The 27,964-nt window shown below is 35.4% G+C and overlaps 1 protein-coding gene across 3 annotated transcripts in view; it reads right to left on the bottom strand.

Moving 5' to 3' along the window:
- Positions 1–7,983: 7,983 nt before the first annotated feature.
- The window catches only part of PTAR1 (protein prenyltransferase alpha subunit repeat containing 1), a 47,503-nt gene continuing 27,522 nt past the window's right edge, over positions 7,984–27,964 (bottom strand). Inside the window, exons 5-8 of one of the 3 annotated variants that reach the window (XM_074394701.1) lie at positions 27,274–27,487; positions 18,382–18,686; positions 13,557–13,591; positions 7,984–13,475 (exon numbers count right to left, since the gene is read on the bottom strand). In XM_074394701.1, the coding sequence (XP_074250802.1) occupies positions 13,249–13,475; positions 13,557–13,591; positions 18,382–18,686; positions 27,274–27,487 (781 nt within the window). In that variant the 3' untranslated portion in view covers positions 7,984–13,248. Of the gene's footprint in view, positions 13,592–18,381; positions 18,687–27,273; positions 27,488–27,964 lie in introns of all 3 variants that reach the window. The other 2 variants (XM_010346137.3, XM_039461356.2) reach the window with 2 other exon arrangements.

Here is a 27,964-nt window from a genome sequence, read left to right as displayed (position 1 = left end):
TTTAAAGTAAGAAGTTAAGAGTTACAGCCTTTACGGGTTTTTCCTGAGCATGCACACAGTCGTACACATGTGTGGCATACCTATCTAGATTTAAAATTTTTTCTAATCATGTCCTTATTAGTGCTTTTTGTATCTCATCCAATTAAATCTTGCCTATCTCAAGGTCATAAAGATATTTTGTTTTCTAGTGGCTTTATGGATCCTTCATGTTTCATTCTAGGATTCATTTTGAATTAATTTTTGTGTATTAGGTAAGAGTCGGGCCTCTTTTTCCATATGGAAAACCTGTTGTTTCAGTACTATTTATTAAAAAATTTTCCCATTGAAATGACTTGGTGTCTTGGTCAAAAGTCAATCGCTAGGATGCGTGCAGACCTGTTTTTGGATTTGATTCTGTTCCATATATCTATCTGTACATTCTTATGCCAAAATCACAGTCTTGACTACTGTAGCTTTATAGTAAGCCATCTTTGTCAAGATTGTTTTGGTTATTTTAATTCCTTTTCATTTCTATATAGATTTTAAAGCAGCTTATCACTTGCTTTGGAAAAAAAAAAACCCACTGAAATGTTATGTTGATATAATGGATTCTTGGTTTTTTTGAGACAGGGTCTCACTCTGTCACCTAGGCTGGAGTGCAGTGGTGCCATCATGGCTCATTTTAACCTCCAACCCCTGGGCTCTAGTGGTCCTCCTGCTGCAGCCTCCTGAGTAGCTGGGACTACAGGCACCACTACACCTGGCTAATTTATTATTATTATTTTTTAGAGTCAGGATCTTGCTATATAGCCCAGTACAGTCTCGAACTCCTAGCCTCAAGTAATCTTCACACCTTGGCCTCCCAGTGGTGGGATTATAGGCCTGAGTCACTGTGCCTGCCTGGAAGAACGTTTTCTGTGTTATCTAGTCATAAACGTGGTGCCCTAATTTTCCAATGTTTTTCTTCTTTGTGAATATAACTAGAAAAAGATGTAGTATTTGAATTTTTTGAATCATGTCCTTATTAGTGTTTTTTGTACTTTGTTTATGAGTATACATATGTGTGTTGTATGTGTGTAGAACATGTACCCAAGCCCAAACCAAGAAACAGAACCCTGTCAGCATCCCACAAATTCTTCATCTCGAATTTGGGTTTGACATGTTCCTGTCCCTGGCATGGTTCCGTTCTTCCCCAGCTAGATGCAACCACTATCCTAACCTTTGCAACAAGTTTGTTTTCTTTAATGATTTTATTACCTATTTTTAAACTTTCTGTGAATGGACTCATACTGTATATGTGTCCTTTATTCTCATTCACCAAAGAATTTTTTCTATTTCTAGATTACCACTGTCTTCTGATTCAATGTTGCTGTTGAGAAATGAGTTATCAGTTTAATCTTTTGCTCTTTATTTATTTTTTACTGGCATTGTACAGTCTTAGTATGATGTTTATTTTTTAATTTATCTGAATAAAATTAAATGAATAAAATTTTTAGTATATTTTCCAACATTTTTAGCTGTGTTCAATATGAAGGTTGGTCCTGCTATGATTAGAATGGGATTTAAACAAAAAAACAAAATAAAGTTAGAATCTCCGTTTACATACTGCTTTGTAACATACTTTTAAAAATTAAATATTATGAAGTTTTTTCCGTGTAATTATAAGTTCTATTTTCATGAGTACATAGTATACCACTACAGGAAAACACTAATTTACTCAATCTGTTGCTACATATTGTAGTTCTTGGTGATTTTCTACTATAATAAATGCTACGCAAGATGATTTTTTAAATTCACGTAGAATAACTGAAATTAAGACTTACATAAATGCCACCAACTAGATGTGTCCTCACTTAGTTATAAACAAGAGATAACGTGGTTATTTTTCTCCAAGGGATGTTAGTAGATGGTATGACTAAACAACTTACTTGAAAATAAAAGAAATGGGGGTGACTGGTATTACACCTGTCCCATTTAGTCACTACCTTTCAGTATTTTCTCAACAATGTATCTCATTAGGTCACTAGCAATTTAAAAAAATATGAGAATATAAAATATGATAGAGGGTCAATTCACCCTAGTTAGCTTCCCTACACAGAAAGACCTTTCACTGATCATGCTGCTGTAGTTATTGTGAGAGGTATATGAGGAATCTAATATGAGACATTTGTATATCATCAGACAATTCAAATAATAAAACTGTAAATTCAGAAATACCATTCTGTCTGTTGCTCATATCACTAAGAATAGGTAAAACAATCATACTCCTGACAGCCAGGATTTCTCTAAGAGTCTCTCTGTAAAATGAAAAACAAGATGTAAATTATTGTTTCATTTTTTTAAAGCTAAGGTGGGGAGGCAAGCAACCTTCAAATTCTACTTCTGTGACACTGGACACATATGATACTGTATTTCTCTTAAAGAAAGGGCACACTGTAACTTAAAGCTGATGCCCAACAGGGCCATTTTGGAGTAAAGTAATAGCAGACAAAAACCTATGCCATTTAAATATCTGATAAAAGATATCTTTTCCTTTTTTAAGTAAGAGAGTACCAAAAGCAAAACTTTGGGCTTCCAACATGAGGAAAATTGTGATATCTGTTAAATACAGACCAATGACAAAATGGTTATCATATTTAATAAACTTAATTGACTAATATATCATTTTGGATGTTATTGTTGATCATCCTTTTCAAAAAGCATGTTACTAAGCAAGTCAATTTCCCAGGGAAGCACTTTACTAATATCAATTTTTGGCACACTTCTTATATAATTTGCTTATTAATTCAAATTAAGACAGTCTAGTTTCCTTTTCTAGTGTATCAGTGCAAAAACACTAATGCTTTTTTTTTTTTTTTTTTTTTTAATTATTTGGCTCACTGCAACCTCCACCTCCTGGGTTCAAGCCATTCTTTCACCTCAGCATCCCAAGTAGCTGGGATTACAGGTATGAGCCACCATGCCAAGCCAGTTTTTGTATTTTTAGTAGAGGTGGGCTTTTGCCATGTTGGCCAGGCTGGTCTTGAACTCCTAACCGCAGGTGATCTGCCCGCTTGGGCCTCCCAGAGTGCTGGGATTACAGGTGTGAGGCATTGCACCTGGCCACTACTGCAATTTTAAACAATTGTGGTGCTTCACCACCATGTAAATTTGATATCCTGTTTCCTACCCAAAATATACATAATAGTAGTATATTATATAAAATATAATCCTAAATAGTCAAGGGTTAAATTAACAGAAGACTTCCTCACAAAACTTTTGAAATATTTAAAACCTAAGTAAAAAAGTATACACTTGATTAAATACCTTTTAGAGTCTTTCTATGTTTTATATTGTGCAAGTAACACTGCTATATCTGGTTTATAATATACAGAAGTGAAACTCAGGCTTGAGAAAACATAGGATGTAACACTAAAATAACCAAGTAATTCTGTTTGCTCTACAGCTTCATTTGATATACAGGTATTGATCAACTTACGACCTATGCAACTTATGATCATTTGACTTTACGACCACAATCGCTAGCCATGACTGCTCTGCGTCTGGCAGCGCAAACGTTGCCCAGCTGGGCGTACGACAGTGCGGACCAGCTTCTGGCAGCACTACCATCTCCGCGTGCACCATTTCAGTGTACATACAGCCTACTCAACTTACGACCAAATTGTGTTACGGCCGTTCCGCGGTCCCGACCATGGCCTTAAGTCGAGCATTACCTGTATATGGGAAAAAAGCATATCTAGTCATAATAACTTTCATAAGGCAATTAGTCACTGTTACTGCAATTTAAAGACAACTGTGGCGATTTCTCTAATTTGTTTTTGACATTTCTTTTATGTTTTAGACCAGGCGACCCCAAACTTTTTACACAGGGGGGCCAGTTCACTGTCCCTCAGACCGTTGGAGGGCCGCCACATACTGTGCTCCTCTTACTGACCACCAATGAAAGAGGTGCCCCTTCCTGAAATGTGGCGGGGCGGGGGGGGCAGATAAATGGCCTCAGGGGGCTGCATGCAGCCCGTGGGCTGTAGTTTGCGGACACCTGTTCTAGACATAGTGGCATTTTTATTCTTTCTACAAATGAAGGTAATAAAATTATTGATTTCATTTATACAACAGTTCACACCTCTACCCCCCACCACCATCAAAGCAAATAAAATGGAAAGCTTACAGTAGACTAGACTCAAGTTTAAAACCAAAAGTCAAAATAAAATCACACTTAACACTCATTTTAGGAGACGAAAGGTTTACTTAGAAATTGCAAACATTTAGCAAAGGTAAAACAAACACTATTTTCCATATTCTACAGAAATACAATAATTTATAGCTGGCTTGGTACATGGTCACATAAGAACAAATCTAATGGAAAAAAGAGTATTTCATTCTACTTTTCTGTCACTTATTACAATGTAATAAGTGCCAGTAAGTACTGGAAGACAGCTGCATAGGAAGATTAGACTCCTAGGGCTGTTTGTTAATATACATTATTATATTGTAAGAATATATAAATAAAATAGGTAAGATATTCAATTAACATGCAATTTAAGCTATATTATTTTGAAGAAACAGGACAAAATTTAGTGAATACAACTTAAAAATTTGTTAATAATGTGTTATAATCAGTATATCATGATATTTTACATGGTATGGAATTATTCCTCCTTAATGCTTGGCAAATTGGAACAGGTTGATACTACTTCTATAGCATATTAAAATAAAGATGAAGGAAAACAAGTAGATAATTCTATTAGATCCTTTTCTAAATATTCTGAATTTTAAAGTACCATAATTTTATGCCTACTTCACCATCTCCAAAGTTAAAATAAAGTCATACTTTGTACTCTGAATCTGTATTGTCCATTATAGTAATCCTTAGCCATATGTGACTATTGGGCATTTAAAATGTGGCCAGTCAGAATTGACATGTGCTGTGATTGCAAAATACACTCAAATCTAAGACCTCGTATGGAAGAAAAAGAAAATGTTTCATTAATAATCTTTTATACTGATTACATGTTGAAATGATATTTTTAATATACAGGGTTAAATATGTTGTTAAAATTAATTTTGCTTGTTTCTTTTTTTAATATGGCTACTGGAAAATTTAAAATTATGTTATGGTTCACATTATATATCTATTGAACAGTGTGGATATAGATAATCTATAGTCATTAATTAGCCTTAGAATTGGCATCATACTTAAACACTCTGGGGTGTTTTTGAGTTAGTAACTCAAAATCCCAGAAACCCATAAGCACACTCTGCATATAAATTATTGCAAAATTAATTCTTATCTCTCTGCAAGATATGCATTTTAAGTGTAAAAAGAATTCACAGCAAATTTAATCCTTAACAAATGTCAATTAGTATATGGTGAGAGCTAAAGGACTTCAATGTAGACTGTTGGAAAAATTGATCAAGAAACATAGCAGTGCAACAAAGGGAAGCCAATTAGTATCTTCAGTAAAATAAGTTAGCCAAACTTATCTTTAATGCCCAGTCCTGACCTTGTACCACAGATTGTATATGTAACTTTTCCATTTAAACATAAGCTATAAGAAAATCTTAAAACAATATTGATGGCAGCATGTATCTTCAAGCAATGTAAAATTAACAGGCATGATGAATTCTAATAGCAGAAAATAATAGCTGAGAACTTTCTTTTAAATAAAAGGTCCTCCATGTTAAATTATGCAACTGACTAGTGTCCAACAAATTTGGGTCAAAAAAAAAAATTAGATGCTATTAAAAAAATCATAACTGGCTTTTGATTTTTTTTCTTCCTCTCCTTTTTTAAGCTTTTGTGGTGTATGAATATTTGGCATACTTTTACCTCATCTTTTATGTTTTCCAACTCAAAAATAGTAAGTTAATCTAGAATGCATTCCATTATTTTCCTAAAAACAACATACATCAAAATACAACACTGACAGTGGTCACCTTAGTCAGCAGCCAGCATCATAGTCATGCATCAAGAACGTCGCCTGGAGGCAATGCCTAATTACATTTGTACTACACACTCTGTTCCTCACAACTCTGGTAGGAATGTTTGTGTTTTATAAAACTGCTTTATCTTTTTACATTAGGTAAACTCTGTCAAAAATGCTTTCAAAATTAACAGATGCTGAAACTACTGTATCATTTATAAAAAGTTCCCCTTCATGCTGAAAATGTTCTGAGAAAACAAGAAGATTTTTGTAACTTCACATTTTACCATTACCACTCTTAGGACACTAGAAAGCAAGTAAGATTTAAGAAAAAAAATAAAAAGAACATAAACCAGATAGTACTGGATATACCAATACAGATACTGATCACAGAAGACTACAGTAGTTCTCTCTAGAGTTCAGCCACCTGCTTATTAAGACATTTAATTATGTTTATTAATGTGCGTTGCACAATACTACTTAAACTTTCACATCTCCCATCTTTCGACTATGTTCTGTATAAATAATACTTTTGTTACGTTACTAACTCCAGCCTAAATAAGCCAAATAAATCATGTCAGTTGATACAATTTTAAAATTCTACACATATATTACTCTACAAATATACTCCTTGGTGAAAAGATGTCAACAGTCTCCTTTCTGAAAGCTGTTTGATGTTAGATCAATCAGTGACTAAGTATTTATTGAGCACCTACTATAACTGTACTCAGTCTATACTTATTCTTTAACCAATAAGAAAAAAAATACCTGCTCCAAATGCGAGATGATATTTGCAAGGGAGGATAATATATGAACATTTCTAATAGAATGCTCTTTGAGTCAACATCTGGACATGTGAAATTGTATGACAAATAAACCCCAAATTTATTACCTATCACCTTATAAAGATAAATAAGCAATCTAAAGTATGCTGCATAGTCCTTTGAGGAAAGTGACTGCCATACATAAAATTAAGGCTGATTCCCTAAAGGTATGAAAGAAAAGCCAGAATGTTATTGTTTATAAACCACTAAAGGCTAAATATAAACAGTTTACATAACTATCTGGTTAATTTGGGCAAATGAGCACTTGTGTTAGGTTTCTAACTTTGCTGGAAGGTGTTGGTCTAATCAAGAAAACTGCTTTAAATAGGAGCATTTTAGCATAAATGAAAATAAAAATTCTTCGTTACAAATTTCACTTGCCTTGTGCATTTGAAACTAATGATGTATTCTATGCCAAATGGTATATTTTTCTCAAAGCTAAGAATATGGACAATGATAAGACAGATAAGCTAGTTTTATGTTTCTAGCTTCTATCAACTCTGATTTGTTGAATTCCTACAACGTGCAAGGCAGTATACAATGTGTTGAACATATATGGGGTCTACACATAAAAGGAAACTGAAGTCTTTGGAAGCAAAATAGTTGTCAATTTGAAAACCAATGGTAATCATTTTCCTCAACAGTATTTATAAAAGTTGAGAATGATGTCAACTAAAACAAAATACAATCTTCCCCACCTCTACCAAAGATGGAAATATAATACAGAAATCATTTCCAGAGGAGACACAAGAATGTTCATACTAGAGCCATAGGGACAAAAGCAGCAAGGTGAACAACGAGGCAGTCACAGAATATCTACTAGCTACTGTACTGTTAATAGTTTATTAAAAAATACAATCTATACTAAAATTTAAGAGCTAATAATATATTTAGCGTATCTTTGCCTTTTCTTTTTTGCCACTGAATATAAAATTTGTCCTAAATTCACTAAATCTTCTATACCCTGAGGAATAACAACAGAATAAAAGTAATGTCAGGGTTAGCTTTCTGGACCATTCTATTGTCCAGTAAGAACGAATTATATATAGCTAATATTCTTGGAAGCACAAGGTTTCATCAGCAGACTGAACTACTGCCTTGTATTGTTCTTAGCAAAGGGTTTGGTTTTACAGTGTTAACATGGCCTGGTGAGAGTAGAGAAGTCAAAGTTGGGAGCCTGAGGTTTCCTCTCCCACCTAAGATCCACAACTGATACACTGGTTTTCCGTCTTCACCATGAATGTGGTATATTGCCCTTTAGGAATATATTATTCAACAGTTCTCTGTAAAAGCACTTTGGAATCTTTAGCTATATATTTCTATGAAATCATAATGAACAATTATTTGCTATCTTGAAATATGGAATTCCTATCCTTCCCTTCTCCACATACAAACAGATAAAATGATACATTTAAAATTTCATTTAAGAATTTACTTCTTTTCCTCCAATATCTGAAAGAAAGCAAGTACTGCTCTTCCCCCTTTCAACTATATTACATTATGCCTGAATTTGAGAGGGAAGGAAGGCCCATAAGTAAGGCAAAGGATTCATTTAGGACAACATTCTGGCCTTTATTTTAGGGCAGAGTGCCACTGTTTCCCTTTGAACGCAGGTTTCAGGCTAATCTTTAATTGTCCACATACCATCCTCTAAATGGGATGCCTCCAACCCCCAAAACATTAGTTGCCAGAAAAAACAAAAAACAAAAAACTGAATCTTGGTGCGGTGCTTAAAAGTGATAACTCATGAAATAATCAAAACATCCTGCCTGCTTTTATCAGTCTCTCACTATGGAGCCATGCCTAGTGATGGGAATAAATAAAACAGTGGGCCACAATCAATTGTGTGATAAAACTTCCATCCTGTTTTCTTAAACATTAAATATAATCTTGCTCCCCAAAAAAGTAAGAAAGGCACTCGAATTAACACAGTCTGTATAGTTATTTTTTAAAAGACACTATGTGACAATAAGGAATAAGGAATTCTAGGGGTTAACTTCCCAGGGCCTCCATACATCTCTCCATTAAATAGGAGCTTATTACAGACCATACCTAGGTGTGGGGAGGCAGCAACACATAAAGTGCTAGGGTTTGCACAGTTCTATTTGAGAAATTTATTCAAGACAAAAAGTTCAGTTGTTATCATGTTCAAATTTTCTAGCCTACTTCAAATATCTTTAAGTTTCAAAATATAATTTTCTAGTAGCAAAATAATAGCTTAAAACAGCTTTTTTTTTTGGGAAAAAATCATGCTACTTTCCTTTATAACTAATTCTTTAGCATCTTCTATAACTCAGGGGAACTAAGGTAGGGATTATTAGACTGTTGTACAGTAGGTGGTATTTGCCATCTTGTGAAACTGACAATTCATTTGCTACAATATTAAAAATTCTTTTTACACACACATAAATGTGTGTGTGGCCCAACAAGCACAAATTGGCATGACCTGAACATACCTAAACGACATACAATCTACTAAGTATATGCTTTCCTACAAACTACTGCATAAAAATCCAAAAACTTTTGTTTCTACATCTTATATCACATAAGCCCTTATTTGAAAATTTAAGTACTTTTACACATAACCTGTATACATTTAACCCTATTAATAATTAAGCTTTTAAGTGAGAACTGTACCATAGGAATAAGAAATATGACTGAAAGTCTGGGCCCAGAGTTTCTTAAGAGGTATTAAAATGCTAAAATCTAGAAAAGACAAAGGGGACATTAATATGTATCAAATCCCTAAGCTTAAAAAATGACTCACACAGACTTAAAAAATATCTGAAAGAGTCACAGTTCAAGTTACAGGGAAGAAAGGAGAAGCACAAAATGATGATATGTGCAGATCATGATAGGTACAGATCAGTAAGTCACTGAAATCAAATAATTTCTTCAGATGACCAAAAGTAGTTCTGGCTCTGTATGCAGGATCTGTCTTCTAGTATCACAAATGAACAGAAAGTGGTGTTCTTAAAGCAAGTGGGTTCTTTAGCTCTATACATTTTTAACATATATTATAGTACAGTTAATTGACAATGACAGAACTGTATTTTTTGGCTGGGATTTAACAAGTTTAAACAAGGTAATGAAATGAAGAAAAAAAAATGTCTAAATCAATTTATTCTATATGTGATGGCTCTTCCCAAGTACTACGAAGCTAGAAAGCATCATTAATTCACAATCCATTGCACTAATCCATCTATTTCTCAATCATTACTCATTCTATTACAACCAATCTTTCTCTTCTTCTGTCATTCATTAATTTAATAAATATTTAATGAGTCCTCACAATGTGCAAAGCACAAGTAGAATCTGGAAAACACTATATTGTCAAAATAGGTACACTAAAGTACACTAAGGTACACTAAAGGTGGGGTGAAGGTGGTGGTGGACAGTTACAGATCCTAATGCTTTTCGCCTGTCAGTAGTATTCTTAATCCACAGTATGGTACAATTCACTGTTCTTCCAGTGAAAGTTTAATGAAATATGTGTCAATAAGCCATTTTTTCCTTTTAACAATTAGATAGTTATAGAAAAATAAGTGAAGACTAGCAAGTCCCAGAATATAGACAGATCCTTTCCACTACAAGAGCTCAAAGACATTATCATGCTACAGATAATGGGTTTAAATGTTTACCACTTAGGGAAAAAACCAACCATATATGACAATATTAGGATTTTCTGTGAATGAACAATTAAAAAATGCAAAATAAAGCAGCACACAAAAGTTACATACTAACAGTATCCTTTGGATATTTGTATTTTTGCTCTCTACTTAAAACTTTTAGGAAAAACCAAGATAGATTAAAGGATTGCACGGCTTCAGAAAAGAGTGGGTTAAGAGCTGTAGAAGATATGGAAATAGTTAACACCAAAGATGGGCAAGATAATCAGTGGAAGGTACACAAAGGCATAGAGCACTATAAAAATGTAGCTAATATTTTATAAGGTATTGTCTACACTCATTTCCTGATTTTTTTTTTTCCACATCAAAGCATAAGAAGCCCTATTACTAAGAATGTGAAAAATAATTCTTAGGAAAAAAGGTAATACTGAGTGAGGCCAGAATTTGGCAATATATTTTAGTGGAATGGGCTGGATCACCCATGTCTTCTTTGTGTAGTTTGCCCCCAGACCCTCACAGGAGCTAAAAATCATAAACTTATGATTTTATCCATAGAGGTCTAGGTGGACCTTGAGGTATTTGATTCAAAATATGCTTTGTACACAAAGGGCCATGGAATTATATTCATAATGGGTTTTTTTTTCATCTAAAGAATATAAAAGCTATAAAAAGGTAATTTTTGACTCGAGAGAAGAACAAATTCTGTCTACTGGGGCCAGGCTAGACAACTTTTCTGGTGTTCTTAAGTCTCACTCATTTCAACAGTCTGCCACTCAACAAAATCATGATGCCCAAGTAAAGGACCTATTTCTTCTCCAAGGCAATGTACAAGTCCAGGCTTTCCATAACAGAAGAGGTTTACCTTTCCTTACATCTTAATTTCCACTTTACAAATTACCTAGCAGGTAAAAAGAACAACAGAAAAAGCATGGTTGTCACACTTATTTCTGCCACTATTACTCACATTCTGCACAAAGATAGGACAACTGACAGCTTCCATCATTAGGGAAACTTTTAGAAGGGCTACTCTTGTTCATATTTCTGGTATATGCATGTATTTTAAATGAGGTATGAAATTCATTGCAAATAGGGGGTAGAAATCTTCAGGACATACCCCTGAAGTAAGAAAGGAAAGATACACAAAAATGACACACAAAAGTGACAAAAAGTATGTAATGGATTGGTAAAACAGAAAGTACATGAAAAGGAGAAACACAGACCATTTACAAAAGGGAAAATAAAAGAAAGCAGACGTTACTTGGCTCATTCCCCACCCTCACCCCACCAACCTGAAAAACTCAGCCCTTGTTATTGAAAACATAAGCTACAGCTATAACGTGGATACTTTGGTACCTCATCCCTGATTAAGTTCAGTATCAAAGTTTTGTTTTTCACATACTATTCCTTCCCCTGGCATTTGCCAGTAAACTTTAATAGTCACTTCATGATAATTTTTTTTTTTTTTTTTTGAGACGGAGTTTCGCTCTTGTTACCCAGGCTGGAGTGCAATGGCGCGATCTCGGCTCACCGCAACCTCCGCCTCCTGGGTTCAGGCAATTCTCCTGCCTCAGCCTCCTGAGTAGCTGGGATTACAGGCACACGCCACCATGCCCAGCTAATTTTTTGTATTTTTAGTAGAGACGGGGTTTCACCATGTTGACCAGGATGGTCTCGATCTCTTGACCTCGTGATCCACCCGCCTCAGCCTCCCAAAGTGCTGGGATTACAGGCTTGAGCCACCGCGCTCAGCGATAATTTTGTAGTTTCCATGATGTATCCTCAATAATTTAGATTTTTTAAAAGGAAGATTTTTATGGATATATTTATTTATATATTTCTCCCACTGTCATGTGAATTTGAAATTAAAAAGTGGTAATAGCTAAGAATGGCATTCCAAGTTGTCAAAAAAAAATCAATTTTATAAGGACTGATGTGTTTTGGTATATACCAAATTTGAGGTAAAAATAATCTATCAAAACTAGCAATAAAAATAATTTTCCATTACTGCAATTACATAAACTCTTAATTTTTTTTTAAAATAACCATTTTAAAAATGGATTACATTGGAAGCATTTTTTCATATAAATTCCAATACTTCTGACTTTGGTAATTGAGTAGAACATGCTAGAGAAAGAGAACCAGTTTATATTTTTACACATTCACCCATCTAGCCATTTGATATTCAAAACAATTACATCAAGTTATCCAACATTCATACCAACATTTTTAAGTTGAACTGCAACATGAATGTTTATTTTCAATTTGTTTTAGAGACAGGGTCTCAACTCTATTGCCCAGGCTGAGTATAGTGGTGCAATCATGGCTCACTATAGCCACAAACATGGCTCAAGCAATCCTTCTACCTCAGCTTCCTGTGTAGCCTAGACACAGGTGCATAGCACCATGCCTGGCTTTTTTTTTTTTTTTTTTTTTTTTTTAAACTTTTTGTAGAGATAAGTCTCGCTATGTTGCCTAGGTTGGTCTCAAAAGTCCTGGGCTCAAGTGATCCTCCTGTCTTGGCCTTAAATTTTTAATTTTTAAGAGAATTTGCTTGCCTATGCAGCAACCGGACTGAGGTGAGTAGAGGTGTGTGTTTGAATCAATCAGGAAAACCAAATGAGAAGCCCCATGTATAGAAATACAAAGGGTGAGAAGTTAAACAGAAAATTTAAGATTGTTTAGCAGGAAGAAATTACACAATTATTTTATCCCCACAGGAATGCCAGTTATTAACAAAATAAATACAATGAAAGATTTACTATGGACTTTTAACCTAAAGATGAAGAACATATGGTTAGCCAATAATAGTAAACAGTTCATGCAACTATGTAAAGAATAATGGAAAACAATATTGCACTAAAAGGGGAACCTTGCAGGACTAATTCACCTCTTTCATTGACTCAAAGTAACCAGCCATTTCCTGTATGCATTGGCAAACCTGGCTTGCTCTACGTTCCGACAAGTCGACAATACTTGATCGATGAACCTGTGCTCCATTTCTAGGCCTAGGGAGTCTGGAGCTGGTGTTCGCTTCAGGCGTTTGGTTTCCTGGGAGTAGCCTTGCTTGCTAGAGTCATTCAGTCCATCTACTTCCATTGCCTGAGACAGTTGGGAGCCTGCTGGGATAAGGTGCAAGTCACTCAAAGTCCCCCCAGGGCTGTCTGCAGGTGACAACTGGGTCATGCTGTGAGGCAACCTACCATTTAAGTGATGCTGAAGGTAGAAAATATGCCGCCTGTGACAGAGAGGGGAAGGAAGAGAATAAAGAAAATCACATTACAAAGTCAAGCATTTCAGGAAAAAAAAGTTTGCAATTTCAAAACATACAGTATTCAGTTCACTGCCCACTTCATAACCAAGTTATATAGGAAAGGAGGAAAACCAGTAGAGATGATGTTTCAGGGTATTTGGACAAAGAAAGCCTCACGACCCCAGCTTACTGGTTTGCGAGAAAGGGTATGATCCTAAGGTTTTTCATAAGCATTTACTGAGATGGAAATGACTTGGAGATGGTACTCTCTGATAAAACTAGAAACGTGATAGTCCAGTTTCTGCTATAAATTATAAATAAAAAACAAAACAAAAAACTAACCTCATTGATATCCTAGAAGATAAGTGATTCAAAAATAAGCCGATTGAACAGTTCCTTTAGAGGTTCAGTCAGTAGCCTCTATCAAATAATAAAAATAACATATCTGTTGTAGTGGGTCTTATTCCCCAAAAATCAACTGAACTTTACCCTAAATCCATTATCAGCTACAGTTTTAAACATCCACATGCACTGGGGTCTGAGCAAAACATGTTAAAAGACACAGTTCCTGTTCTCTCTCTAAGGAGAGAGAGCAATTCTCCTGCCCTTAGATCCACCTAGAACTGTTTGTTAAAAATGAAAATTCCCCTCGAGAGGCTGACACAGGAGAATCGCTTGAATCCAGGAGTCGGAGGCTGCAGGGAGATGAGATCGTGCCACTGCACTCCAGCCTGGGTGACAGAGCAAGACTCCATTTTTTTAAAAAATGAAGACTTCCATGCCTTATATCCAAAAATTTCAATTATGTGGGGGCACATCTATGTACAATGAACTGTATAAGTTCTAGGTTGTTATATCTCATCATTCATATTAGCAACTCTAAGCCCTTAAAAGAATTCTATTCATTTTCCTTGCATATTCTGAAGTAGACAGGGAACACATAATGTACCAATTTTACAGGGGGTAAAACTTAAAGGCTAGATAAGCTGCCTAATTGCAATGAGTCAGCAGTAGAAAACTGGCCTATGTAATACAGGCATACCTAGTTTATATTATGCTTTGCTCTTACGTGCTTTGCAAACATTGTATTTTTTACAAACTGAAGGCATGGCAATCTTGTGTTAAGCAAGTCTATCGTCACAATTTCTCCAACAAAATGTGCTCACTTTGTCTCTGTGTCACATTTTGGTAATATTCCTAATATTTCAACATTTTTCATGATTATTCAATCTGTTGTGTGTTACCAATATTATGTGATCAGTGATCTCTGATGTTACTACTATAACTATTTTGGGGTGTCACAAACCACACACATATAAAGTTATAAACTGAATCAATAAATGCTGTATGTGTTCTGACTGCTCCACCAACCAGCTCTTCCCCCATTTCTCTCTCTCACCCCAGGCCTCCCTATTCCCTCAGACACAACAATATTGAAATTAGGCCAGTCAATAACCCCACAACAGCCTCCAAGTGTTCAAGTGAAAGGAAGAGTCACACGTCTCTCACTTTAAATCAAAAGCTAGAAATGATTAAGCTAAGTGAGGAAGGCATGTCCAAAGCTGAGACAGGCTGAAAGCTAGGCCTCTTATGCCAGTTAGCCAAGTTGTCAATGCAAAGGAAAGTGTTTGAAGGAAATTAAAAGGGCTACCCCAGTGAATATACAAATGATAAGAAAGCGAAACACAGCCTTACTGCCGATAGGGAGAATGTTTTAGTGTTCTGCATAGAAGAGCAAATCAGCCATAACATTCCTTTAAACCAAAGCCTAATCTAGACTAAGGCTCTAATGCTCTTTAATTCTATGAGGACTGACAGAGGTGAAGAAGCTGGAGAAGAAGACTTTGAAATTAGCAGAGACTGGATCATGAGGTTTAAGGAAAGAAGCCATCTCTATAAAAATACAAAGTAGCAAATACAGATATAGAAGCTGCAGCAAGGTACCCAGAAGACCTAGCTAAGTTTACTGATAAAGGCAGCTACACTGACAAGAGATTTTCAATGTAGATGAAACACCCTTCTATTGGAGGGTACCATCTAGGACTTTCATAGCTAGAGAGAAATCTATGCCTAGCTTCAAAGCTTCAAAGGACAGTCTGACTCTTGGTAGGGGCCAATGTAGCTGGTGACTTTAAGTTGAAGCCAAGGTTCATTTACCATTCCAAAAATCTTAAGAATTATGCTAAGTCTACTCTGCCTGTGTTCTACCAACGGAACAACAAAACCTGCATGAAAGGACATATGTTGACAGCATATCCATTTAAAGAATGGTTAACTGAATACTTTGAGCTCACTGCTTGCTCAGATAAAAGGATTGCTTTCAAAATATGACTGTTCATTGACTATGCACCTAGTCATGTGAGATCTCTGATTGCGATGTACAAAAAGATTCATGTTGCTTTCATGAGTGCCAACACAGCATTCAATCTGTAACCCATGGATCAAGGAAGAACTTCAACTTTCAAGTCTTGCTAAGAAATATATTTCATAAGGCTATAGCTGCCACACAGAGTGATTCCTCTGATGTATCTGGGCAAAGTAAATTGAAAACCTTCTGAAAAGTGTTCACCATTTTGGATGCCATGAAGAATGTTTGTGATTCATGGGAGAAAGTCAAAATATCGACATGAACAAAACTTTGGGAGGTGATTCTAACCCTCATGGATGACTTTGAGGAACTCAAGACTTCAGTAGAGTAAGTCACTGCAAATGTAGTGGAAATTGTAAGAGAACTAGATTTAGAAGTGGAGCCTGAAGATGTGACTGAATTGCTACAATCTCATGATAAAACTTGCATGGATGAGGAGTTGCTTTTCATTGATGAGCCAAAAAAAAAAAAAAAAAAAAAAAGTGGTTCCTTGAGACAGAATTTACTCTGGTGAAGATGCTGTGCACATTGTTGAAATGACAACAAAGGGTTTAAAATATGACATAAACTTAGTTGATAAAGCAGCAGCAAGGTTTGAGAGGACTCCAATTTTGAACGAAGTTCTACTGTGGGAAAAAAAACGCTGTCAAACAACATCACAGACTGCAGAGAAATCTTTCATGAAAGGAAGAGTCAAACTTCATTACGATCTTATTTTAGGAAATTGCCACAGCCACCCCAGACTTTAGGAACCACCACTCTGATCAATCGGCAGTCATCAACATTGAGGCCAGATCCTTCACCAGCAAGAGACTGCAACTTACTGAAGGGTCAGAAGATTGTTAGCATTTTTTAGCAATCTAGTAGCTTAATTAAGATACATACTTTTTAAAAGACATAATGCTACTGTACACTTCTTAGACTACAGTGTAATGTAAAAATAACTTTTATATGTACTGGAAAACAAAAACAAAATGTGTGACTCATTTTACTGCTGTATTCACTTTATTGCAGTGGTCTGGAACTAAACCTGTGGTATCTCTGAAGTATGCCAATAGCTTAAAAGATCTATCTTCTCTCTTGAAAATGTGAAATAAGAGTGTCTTGGTTTTAAGAGAAAAAAAGAATTCTCTACTAATGAAGGTGCCAAAGAGGGGAGATGATCTTGTATGTTCTGAATATATTTAGTAAAGAAAAGCAGCTAACAAGGTCTCCTCAAATAACCTACCAAATAGACTAGACTGGAGAAAGAGAGAAAATCTCAGTAACTTTAGAAATATGCAATTTTAAAGAATACCTGCCTTCTTCCTGCCTAGCACAGGCAAGTCTTTCATTTACAAATACAATGCTATGGCCTAAAGCAGAATCTGTATTTATGAAGATGAAGATACCTCCAAATAAAGGAAGATCCAAAATAAATGAAGCTAGAAAGGTGGGTCACATACCTGAGCTTTATTTTAACATACTATCAAATGTACTCACAACTCGACAGGTTGCTAACCCTTTTTCACTCTTTCCTACCAGACTATCCCCTCTCTCAAAGAGAAATTCTTTTAACACTTTAAACAAAAAGTGTCAAGAGATTATACTTTAGGTAAGTTAATTTGCAGACCATCAGGGCTGAAAATATGATAAAGCATGCCTTATTCTCAGGGTCTAAACAAATCTCAATCTTGACTGTTATCAAAATTATGTGTTTTTTCCAAAAAAAAAAAAAATGGCTGGGTGTGGTGGCTCACATCTGTAATCCCAGCACTTTCGGAGGCTGAGTTGGGTGAATCACCCAAGGTCAGGAGTTAAAGACCAGCCTGGCCAACATGGTAAAACCCCATCCCTACTAAAAATACAAAAATTAGCTGGGATTGGTGATGTGCACCTGTAATCCCAGCTACTGGGAAGGCTGAGGCAGGAGAATCGCTTGAACCTGGAAGGCAGAGGTTGCAGCAAGCCAAGATTGCACCATTGCACTCCAGGCCTGGGCAGCAAGAGTGAAACTCTGTATCAAAAAAAAAAAAAAAAAAAAAAGAGATAGCATCAATCCATCCTAGATACACTAAAAATTAGTATCTCCAAGAAAGGAGTCCAAAAACTTTTGATTGTTTTATTTTGGAACTAACATAGGTTATTCCGTTGCACAGTCAAGGTTGAATACTGCCATCCTAAGCTGCAGGCAGAGATCTACATGAGGAATCTCATATTAATGATGATGATGATGATGATGATGATGATGATGATGATGATGATGATATGGTAACACAAAACTTCTTATATTCACTCAGGCAAAGCTCCACAATCAGATGACTATGTTCACCCAGTAGGCAGGAATCAGGTGTCACTAACATCTTCTGCAGCTCTCATAAGGACATACACAGTTTTATGCAGGAAATAAGATTTTCCCTTTTCTTACCTATGACACCAAAGGGTTTCATGTCCTGGGTAGGAATCAATAAGATCAGTGCTGAATTCAACTTCTTCTTCTAGAAGATGGGGAAGATTAATCCTTGGTTCCTCTGTTGAAGCTGCTGCTTCTTCATCTTTTGGAAGAACTAGGGCTGGCTCACTTCTCAAACAGTTTTGCTCCATCACAGAACTGTCTATCACAGTTTGGCTAATCAAAGACTTTAGCAAAAACTGGCGGTAGTGAAATCCACTGTGGTCTGAAACGTGCATAGATGCCCAATGCTTAGTAGAAGACAGTTCATCAAGAAGAATCTTGTAAGAAGAAAAAAAGGGTAGTAAGAAGAAGAGTTCCCCAAGGGTTTTCTTTCTGTTACTGCCTCTGATTTCTCCTTAATTTGTTCCTTTTTTGACAAGACCATTCTTACCAATATTTTGTACACAATGTCCAGAACAGTGTTGTCACTTAGTGGAAGCTTAATACATGCAAATTTTCTCTTTCCCATTTAACAGTGACAGTGTTTTTTGTTTGTTTTAAAGACCAAAGAATTTAAGGACTCATTTGTCATCCTTTCCCTAGACCTTGACTACTCATATTCTGATTGGTACATACAGAGAAGTAAAGACAAATTCTAAAATAATGATGACCATTAGGGTATTCACTTAAAAGTAATGCTGATGTAAAGGGAACATATAAACTCAGATTACTTTGATATCAACTTTATATTTAATAAATTTGTGTAATATCTAACTTATTATCTGTTCAACAACAGGCTCAGTGAAATTATTTGTTCTTCACTATAAGTGCCATGAGGGCAGAGACCATGTTTCTCTTGTTCACTACTTAATTCTAAGGGATTAGTACAAAAACATAATGCACTAATAAGATTTTTCAAGAGATAATGACTTTAACTGTTTGTCTCAAACTCATTTAACATTAATAATAAAAGGGTTTTTTGGCCGGGCGCGCTGGCTCAAGCCTGTAATCCCAGCACTTTGGGAGGCCGAGGCGGGTGGATCACAAGGTCAAGAGATCGAGACCATCCCGGTCAACACAGTGAAACCCTGTCTCTACTAAAAATACAAAAAAAATTAGCTGGGCATGGTGGCGCATGCCTGTAATCCCAGCTACTCAGGAGGCTGAGGCAGGAGAATTGCCTGAACCCAGGAGGCGGAGGTTGCGGTGAGCCGAGATCATGCCATTGCACTCCAGCCTGGGTAACAAGAGTGAAACTCAGTCTCAAAAAATAAAAAAATAAAAAAAAAAGGGTTTTAAAATAAGTGAAATAAAATTCAGCAGTAAATTGTTTAAATCTTTGTGATATCAGTATCTTACAAACTAAAGAATTTCAAATGAAACATTTTTTAAAAAGCAGCACTTATGCAAAAATTATTTATTTGAGAGTGTCTTAGACAGGTAGAAAACATAAATCAGTGAAAGGGGTATCAAGGGCCTACCACATTCCATCAGAGGATTTTCAGACCAGCTAAGGAAAAAAGACACACATTTGTGAACAGTTAACAATATAGACAGTATAATGCCAAATGACACCTTTACCTGATTGTCAAGGGTCCCAGGCAAATACCTTCTCCTGTACCATGATCTTTTTTCCATTTCTTACACACTTTTTTTCCCCATGAATCTTCCCCTCTTCTGAATCCCCATAGTACTTGTGTGTTCCATCACATTTATTAAATAATTTTCAGTGCATCTCTTCATTTCCATTAAACTCAGTGACTGAATGCTTTAAGGTATTTATTTATTCCTAATTGATACTTCAATCCCTCTACACCTACTGGCATCAGAGTGGATACATAAGTATTTTATGAAATGAATGAATGAACAATTTAATAAATAAGGTGAATAGTACAAAGGAGTAAGATTATTTCCAGCCAAGATGGTCAAGTTGTATCAGTAGCATGTTTTAAACATCTCCTTTAAGTTCCAATGAGTTTATTCTGCCATCTAAATTTATTCTAGAGGCTATGTCTGGCAAGCCTCTGAGAAATGGAAAACAATATCTTTCTTTGATTTTAAAAGGTAAATATATAAACTCCTACCTGAAATAAAAATTAATCTTATGTTTATGACATTTTTGAAAAATAAACCTGTAAAACATTCTGGCTATCATATAGCAGCCTTTTTATGGATTAAAAAGAGTATTCTACTTGTTTAAAATGAACTTATATAATATGAAAAAAACATTTAGATTATTTCTTACTGGATATTTCCATGTATAAAATTGTAATTTATTATTTTATTTTGAGGCAAAAATGGCACGCATATATATGATGTTCTGGATGGGCGTGGTGGCTCATGCCTGTAATCTCAGCACTTTGGGAGGCCGAGGCGGGCAGGTCACCTGAGGTCAGGAGTTGGAGACCAGCCTGACCAACATGGTGAAACCCCGTCTCTACTAAAAACACAAAAATTAGCCAGGCATGGTGGCATACACCTGTAGTTCTAGCTACTAGGAAGGCTGAGGCAGGAGAATTGCTCAAACCCGGGAGGTAGAGGTTGCAGTGAGCCAAGATCAGTCCACTGTACTCCAGCTTGGGTGACAGAGCGAGACGCCATCTCAAAAAAGAAAAAATAAAGATTTTTAACAAAATCAATTTCTTAAAAAAAATCTTAGGCTTTTAAAGAGAAAATCCACTATATTCTTTTTTCTAAGATATAAAGATGCATATTAAATGAAAGAAGAAACTTTAACTGGAATTTCAGGGCATTTTCTTGTTAGAATAAAAAGATATAAAGATATAGGCAATGATTTTTTTAGAAAAGACAGCAATTACTTTTAAGTGATCCAATTAACATTTAAGTGATCTAAAGATACTATATAAAGTTATGGCTTTAATGTACAGTACTAATGGGATAAATGACCTTTATATGATATACCTTAAATATCCTTCTTTTCCAACTTCCATATGAAAACACGAGGAAGTGAAAAACTACAAGACAACTGCAGATGCAGGGCTATGAAATAGAGGGATAATGTGTTAAAAATGAAAGACTACTGAAAATACATATGCCATCAGTCCTGTAAACTTTTAAAAATAACATTTGGGTTTTCTTCTGATTATAAAAGTGATACAAAATGAAAACTATAGAAAATTCCAATACAGAAAAATATGAAAAAGCAAACAAAAATCATCCATTACTTGTTGACCAGAGATTACTACTTGCAACATTCTGGCATAAGACAAATCTTTCAGGTTTTTTTCTATATATGCACATGCACAGAGTTTATTTTTAACAAAAATCTGGGATATTCTTTTGTACTAATTTTATTCCACTTCAATGATAAATACATTCCTATGGCATTAAATATTATTCTATAATATATTTTTTAACTCATATTTCACCCTCAAGATAACAGAATTTAACCATTCCCATGTTTGTCTGTACTCTTGTGTAACATTCACATATAAATCTATGTACATATCTATTTAGGAGAAATTTCTAGAAATATACTTGCTAGGACAAAGAAAAAATTTTATAAGGTTCTTGATATATACTGTCAAAGTGCCATACAGAAAGGCTGTATAATTTATATTCCTTTTGGAAGTACATGTTAATGCTTATTTCTCAAATTCATTATCAATACTTTAATCATTAATTTAATAAGTGAAGAATCACATTTCATTTGAATTTATATTTCCTTAATTATTATTAAGGCTAACTATCTTTTCTTGTTTGATTACTTTTCTTTTGTTTCATTTATGAACTGCCTATTTTGCCTAATTCTCTATTATGAATTGTCTAATTTGCTATTTTAGTCATTATTTTTCTTATGCGTTTGAAAGACATCTTTACATATTAAAGATATTAAGTCTCTATTTGTCATATGTGTTGTAGTATTTTCAGTATATTACTGCAACTGATTTTTTAAATTATTATTATTTTTTTTTAATTTGGAGTCAGACAAAATTCTTTTTCTTTCTTTTTTCCCTCAGGTCTATTGAAGCATAAATGACAAATTAAAATTGTTTGTGTGTGTGTGTGTGTGTGTGTGTGTATGACATTTTATGTATACAATGTGAAATGATTACCACAATCAAGTGAATTAATATATCCATCACTTTGCATAAGTATTTTCTTTTTTTGTGATAAGAACATTTAAGATAATGCTCTTAGAAATCTTTAGGTATACATTATTATTAAGAGTAATTACCATGTTCTACAATTAGACCTCCAGAACTTATTTATCCTAACTAAAACTGTATCCTTTAACCAGCAACTCCCTATTCCCCACCATAACCCATACTCCTGCAATCACCATCCTACTCTCTACTTCTGTGTGCTCAGCTTGTTTAGACTCCACATACAAGTGAGACCATGCAATATTTGTCCTTCTGTGCCTGGTGTATTTCACTTAGCATAATGTCTCCCAGGTCTCCTTTTCCTTCATAGAGGTTTTTATTCCATTTAAAGTTCAATTTAGTATTTAAGACTAAAAAGTAAATAAATATTTTCTAAAAAGTTAATTATAACATCATCAAAAATTGAACAAGGAATCCTTTCTCTAATTATGTGAAATACCACATTCATCATTAATGAACTATGTACATATCATGTATTGGAATTTGTTTCTGGACTTTATATTCTGTTCCATTACTGAATCTGTTTTTGAAATAGTATAATTTTAATTACTCCATCTTATTAAACATTTAAGTATCTAACGGTAGAGTGTTCCTGATTGTTTTTCCCAACAATTTCTTGTTTATTTTTAAAGCTTTATTCTCTCTAATGAACTACAGAATCATTTTTGAAGTGAAAAAATAAATCAGTGGTTTTTAATATATTCACAGAATTGTGCAACCATTGCTGTTATCTAATTTCAAATGTTTTCATCACCCCCAAAAAACTCCATTCCTATTAGAAATTATACCCCATACCCTCCTCCCCAGCCTTTGACACCCACTAATCGGCTTTGCCTATCCTGAACATACAATATGTGGCCTTGAATCAGACTGCTTTCAATCAGCATGTTTTCAAGGTTCATCCACGTTACAGCATATATCGATATTTCCTTCCTTTTTTATGACCAACATTCCACTGCATGAATATACCACATTTTGTTTTCCATTCCTCAGGTGAGGTTTTACTTTTTGGCTATATAAATAATGTGGTTATCAACATTCTCATAAAATATTTGGTATGGAATGTGTTTTCACTTCTCTTGGGTATTATATCTAGGAGTAGAATTACAGGGTCATATGTAGTAATGCATGTTTTCCCCCAAGAATACAATATATATTAACTATAGTTTTATTAATATATGGTAATTCTATGTTTAATTATTTGAGGAAATGCCAAACTGCTTTCCACAGTAGCTGTACCATTTTACATTCTTACCAGCCATAAATAAGTTTCTCTACATCCTAACCACCATTTATTATTGTCTATATTTTGGTGCAAAGTGTTATCTCACTCCCTGTGGTTTTGATTTCCACTTCCCTAATAGTAATGATGCTGAATATCTTTTCATACCCTTATTGGTGATTTTGGTATTTTTTTTGAGAAATGACCATATGTGCTTTTTTTATGTGAAGCACCATATTAACTTGCAATTTGCCAGTAGTAATAAACTGCCTGAGTGTCTTTCCTGCCACCTTACCTTCAAACATAAAAATATTTTAAAATTTACTTAAATGTTTATTTAAGCATGCAGACATCAGAGAGAATATAAAATAGAAAACTAAGGTATCATAATTCCACCCCATACTACTTTTAATCAATCTTTATTCTTTAACCATTTTTCTGAATAGAAAATGAATATATGCTTTTATAAAAAAACAAGAAAAAAATTAATAACATTGTTGTATGTATGTATGTATAAATATCTGCTGAGCATTTACCATGTGCCAAGCACTGTTCCAAACACTTTAAAGTATTTGCAATCTCATTCAATGCTAATAAATACATTAAAAATTAGATGGCTATGTGCAGTGGCTCTCGCATGTAATCCCGGCACTTTGGGAGACCAAGTCAGGTGGATTCCTTGAGGTCAGGAGTTTGAGACAATCCTGAGCAACATGGTGGAACCCCATCTCTATGAAAAATACAAAAACTAGCCAGGCATGGTGGTGCATGCCTGTATTCCCAGCTACTTGGGAGGCTGAGGCAGGAGAACCGCTTGAATACAGGAGGCAGAGGTTGCAGTGAGCTGAGATTGTACCACTGCATTCCAGTCTCATTTATTTATGAGAACTGTCTCATAAATAAATAAAATCTGGCTTATTCTAATATAATGAATATTTTTCTTTAAATCATCTTCTAAAATATAATTTTTAGTCATAACAAAATATTCCAATGTGATGGCCTGTAACTAATCCCTCAGCATTGAAGGGCTACAGCTTTTCTAGTTTTTCACTACTATAAGTGCTACTTTTATATATCAAACTTCCATATTTAATAGCCAGTGTGTAATGGCTATTTAATAGCCAAAGTGTAACACTTAGTTAAGGCACTGTGATAGCCACTTTATACAAATCCTCAAATTCAATTTGCATCACTCAGTGAGATGGAATTACCATCACCCCACTTTTCCAGATGTGAAAACTGAAGGTTGAAGAGACTAAGTAACTTCCTCAAGGCTACACAGCAAATTATTGGTAAAGCCAGAATGCAGAGTAGGTCTATATGACCACTGAGTGAAGCCTTTAATCACTCTACCAAACTTCATTTTCCATTATTTCTTTATGATGAATTCCTGGAAGCAGAACTCTTAAAAATAACACCCTATTTTAAAAAGTGTGATAAATGCTGCCATGTTGCCCTTCAGTAAGATTACAACAATTTGAATAATGCTCATTTTCATACTCTTACTAATACTTGATACCAGCACTTTAAAAAGTCATTTTCAGTTTTCTAAGCTAAAACATGCTGGTTCATTTCACATATATTTTTAAGCTGATCTAGACTACTAGTATATTTTGTGATTACCTGCTGTAATAGACAAAGCATAGCAGTAAATGTTCTAGGGGCCCAGTGCCTTGTAACAGAAAGGAGATTTTGCAAATTTAGGACTCCTCACTGACAACAAGAACAGGAGATGTTGCAGTGGCAAGTGGTGACAGGAAGAATGGTAAGTCCTCCTCCAAGGGCAAGTAGAGGAAGGGTGATGACATCTGAGCCCAAGAGTAGACCCTGGCACCTGAGCCATTAATGAGTTATCCTTACCACCAGATGGTTTCAAGTAGCCAAGAATTTCACTTTGGCCCCTTGTTCCTGATTTTATGGAAATGCCACTTGAAAAGGTCCACATCATGGCAGAAAAATTTCCAAAGAACTCTCAGTTAACCTGGACTCTGACTTCCTTTTTATCCCCAGTCCTCCTCATATCTCTTTCCTCCTCCCATATACTATTGAGTTGTAGATCTGACATGATTGCCTCTAAAGCACTCCATATCCCTGACAACCCACCAAACAACTTGTAATCACACCTCCAGACTCATACTGTGTATTTTCCTTCCCCCTGGCAGCTATTTCCAATGAGCCCATCCTAGATGAAGAACCATTTTTCTGTGCTCCCACTGTATTCTGATGCTTTGGAATTGTTGGTCTAGTTTCTCAACTAGATTTTCAATTTGTTAAGAGCAAGCACTTAGTTTTACTGCCATACCCAGTACATAGGACAGTGGCTGGGTATGATAGAGTTTTGCACTTTTCATGAATAAACTGTACTTAGTTGATCAAGCAAACTGGTGGCCAATTTTCTATCTTTGGGGGAGCAGAAAAGGAACTAAAATGGAGTCAACCTCTCTTTATTAGATGCCCAGTAATTTACATCGATTAACTCAAATAACTCAAAATAATCCACTGAGGCAGACAGTAGAGTCCCTATTTTATAAATGAAAACAATAAAACCTTACTTTCCACACATAGCTAGTAAGGCCCAAATTTGAACCTAGGTTGATGTGATTTTAAGCCTTTGCTCTTTCTACTCCATTAGGTGGCCACCCGTCCTGAAACTCAAAGCCATGTAAACCGGAAGGGGAAGGCTCCTCTTCCAGAATTGATGGCTTAAAATCCCCTGGAAGTAAAAGCTCTCCTATTTGTCTTGGCCGGGAAACAAAGAGGAAAATGACAGCATGGGAAGAGGGAGGTAGGAAGAAGGGGTGGTACACTAAAACTACATAATACTTCTCCACTAATGTGAAAGCACCAGCTGGGGCACTTCCATCTTCAACTTGACCTCTTTTAATTGTCTCAAGCCTAAGAAGCTTTTTAGATGAGCACCCTAGATTCTTATGGCACTGTGACATCATCAGAAAAGAAAAAACTGAGACACTATAGTATATCAGAAGGAGCACAAGGGACACCTGGCTCTCATTCTGATGAATAATAAGTGGTGCAACTGTAGCTAAGTCTAAGCCATTAAAATTCTCTGGGAATCTCCATCTCCTGATTTCTAAACTGAAAGGATTAGGCTGTGAGAGTTTCCAAACTGCCTCTGCATCCAAATCACCCCGAGTCCATGGAAAATGCTGATCTCTAGATCCATCCTCATTCTGATTTAGTAGGCCTGGAGTGGGACTTAGGAATCCCCAGGTAATTCACAGGAAGAGAGATTTACATCCTCCTCTCCCCTTTTTCAGAGGATGACAGTGTGAAAAGACAGTCAGCTGACTTAGTATATTGTCACATAACCAAACACTACCAAGAAATAACAATTCCAGTTCTATAAGGCTTAATAATCCCTTCCTGTTTCAGGATAAAGTGAGTTATGCTCAGTCTTCCTCAACTGGTTAAACCTGCCTTTGTTTTACCAATGCACTAGCCTTAAGACTGCCAAAAATATGTCCAGATCATTAGTTTCTCTACTCCTTCAAGGCTCTTCTGAGGATGAACCATTACAAGAAGATTTTAATGGCCAGGAGACAATAGTATCCCTACCTTGACATCTAGCTTGGCCAAGTGCTGTAAAACCCAGATGCGATGGGACCAAGCATTATAGTTGCTTGGGTATCTCCCTGCAGCTTCACCACAGACCTCCATCTCTTCTTGTATGAGTCTCTGTGCCCTTTCTGCGGGAACTGTTCCCAAGTTTCCTTTGGTCACAAAGGAAGGCAACGAGGTTTCCTGAATTAGCTGTTGTAGCACCCATCGCCTGTTAAGATAGCATGTGGGAAAGAACACAGAAAGAACATAAATCAGAGAGGAAAATAACCAGTTTTCATTATTCCTGATTTAATTTCCATTCAGAGACAATGTAGAATAATACCTGTTTATAAGTCCATTTTTTTTTGGAGATGGGGAGGGGTTGTTTTGTTGTTTATGGCAAAATAAAATTTAGCAGTATGGATGAAGGTTGGAAAAAAGGATAAACGGGAAAAAAAAAACCCTTTAAAATCTGTAATACTTTTTACATTACAATTACATTAGAGAATGTCATTACTTGTAAAATGATAATCCCAAAATTCCAATTGGCCAGGAAATATAAAGGCAAATGGGGTGTGTATATGTGTGTGGTGGTGGTAGTGGTGGTGGTGGTGGTGGTGGTGGTGGTGAGGGGTTATAAATGGCTGATAAATATTACAAGAGAACTCATGATTCACATCTTTAATTATATATGCATTAAAAAAAT

The sequence above is a fragment of the Saimiri boliviensis genome, chromosome 2 (assembly GCF_048565385.1).
Source record: "Saimiri boliviensis isolate mSaiBol1 chromosome 2, mSaiBol1.pri, whole genome shotgun sequence".
NCBI lineage: Eukaryota > Metazoa > Chordata > Mammalia > Primates > Cebidae > Saimiri > Saimiri boliviensis.
The sequence above is the reverse complement of the archived record's forward strand: the minus strand, read 5'-3'. Positions and strand labels throughout refer to the sequence as shown.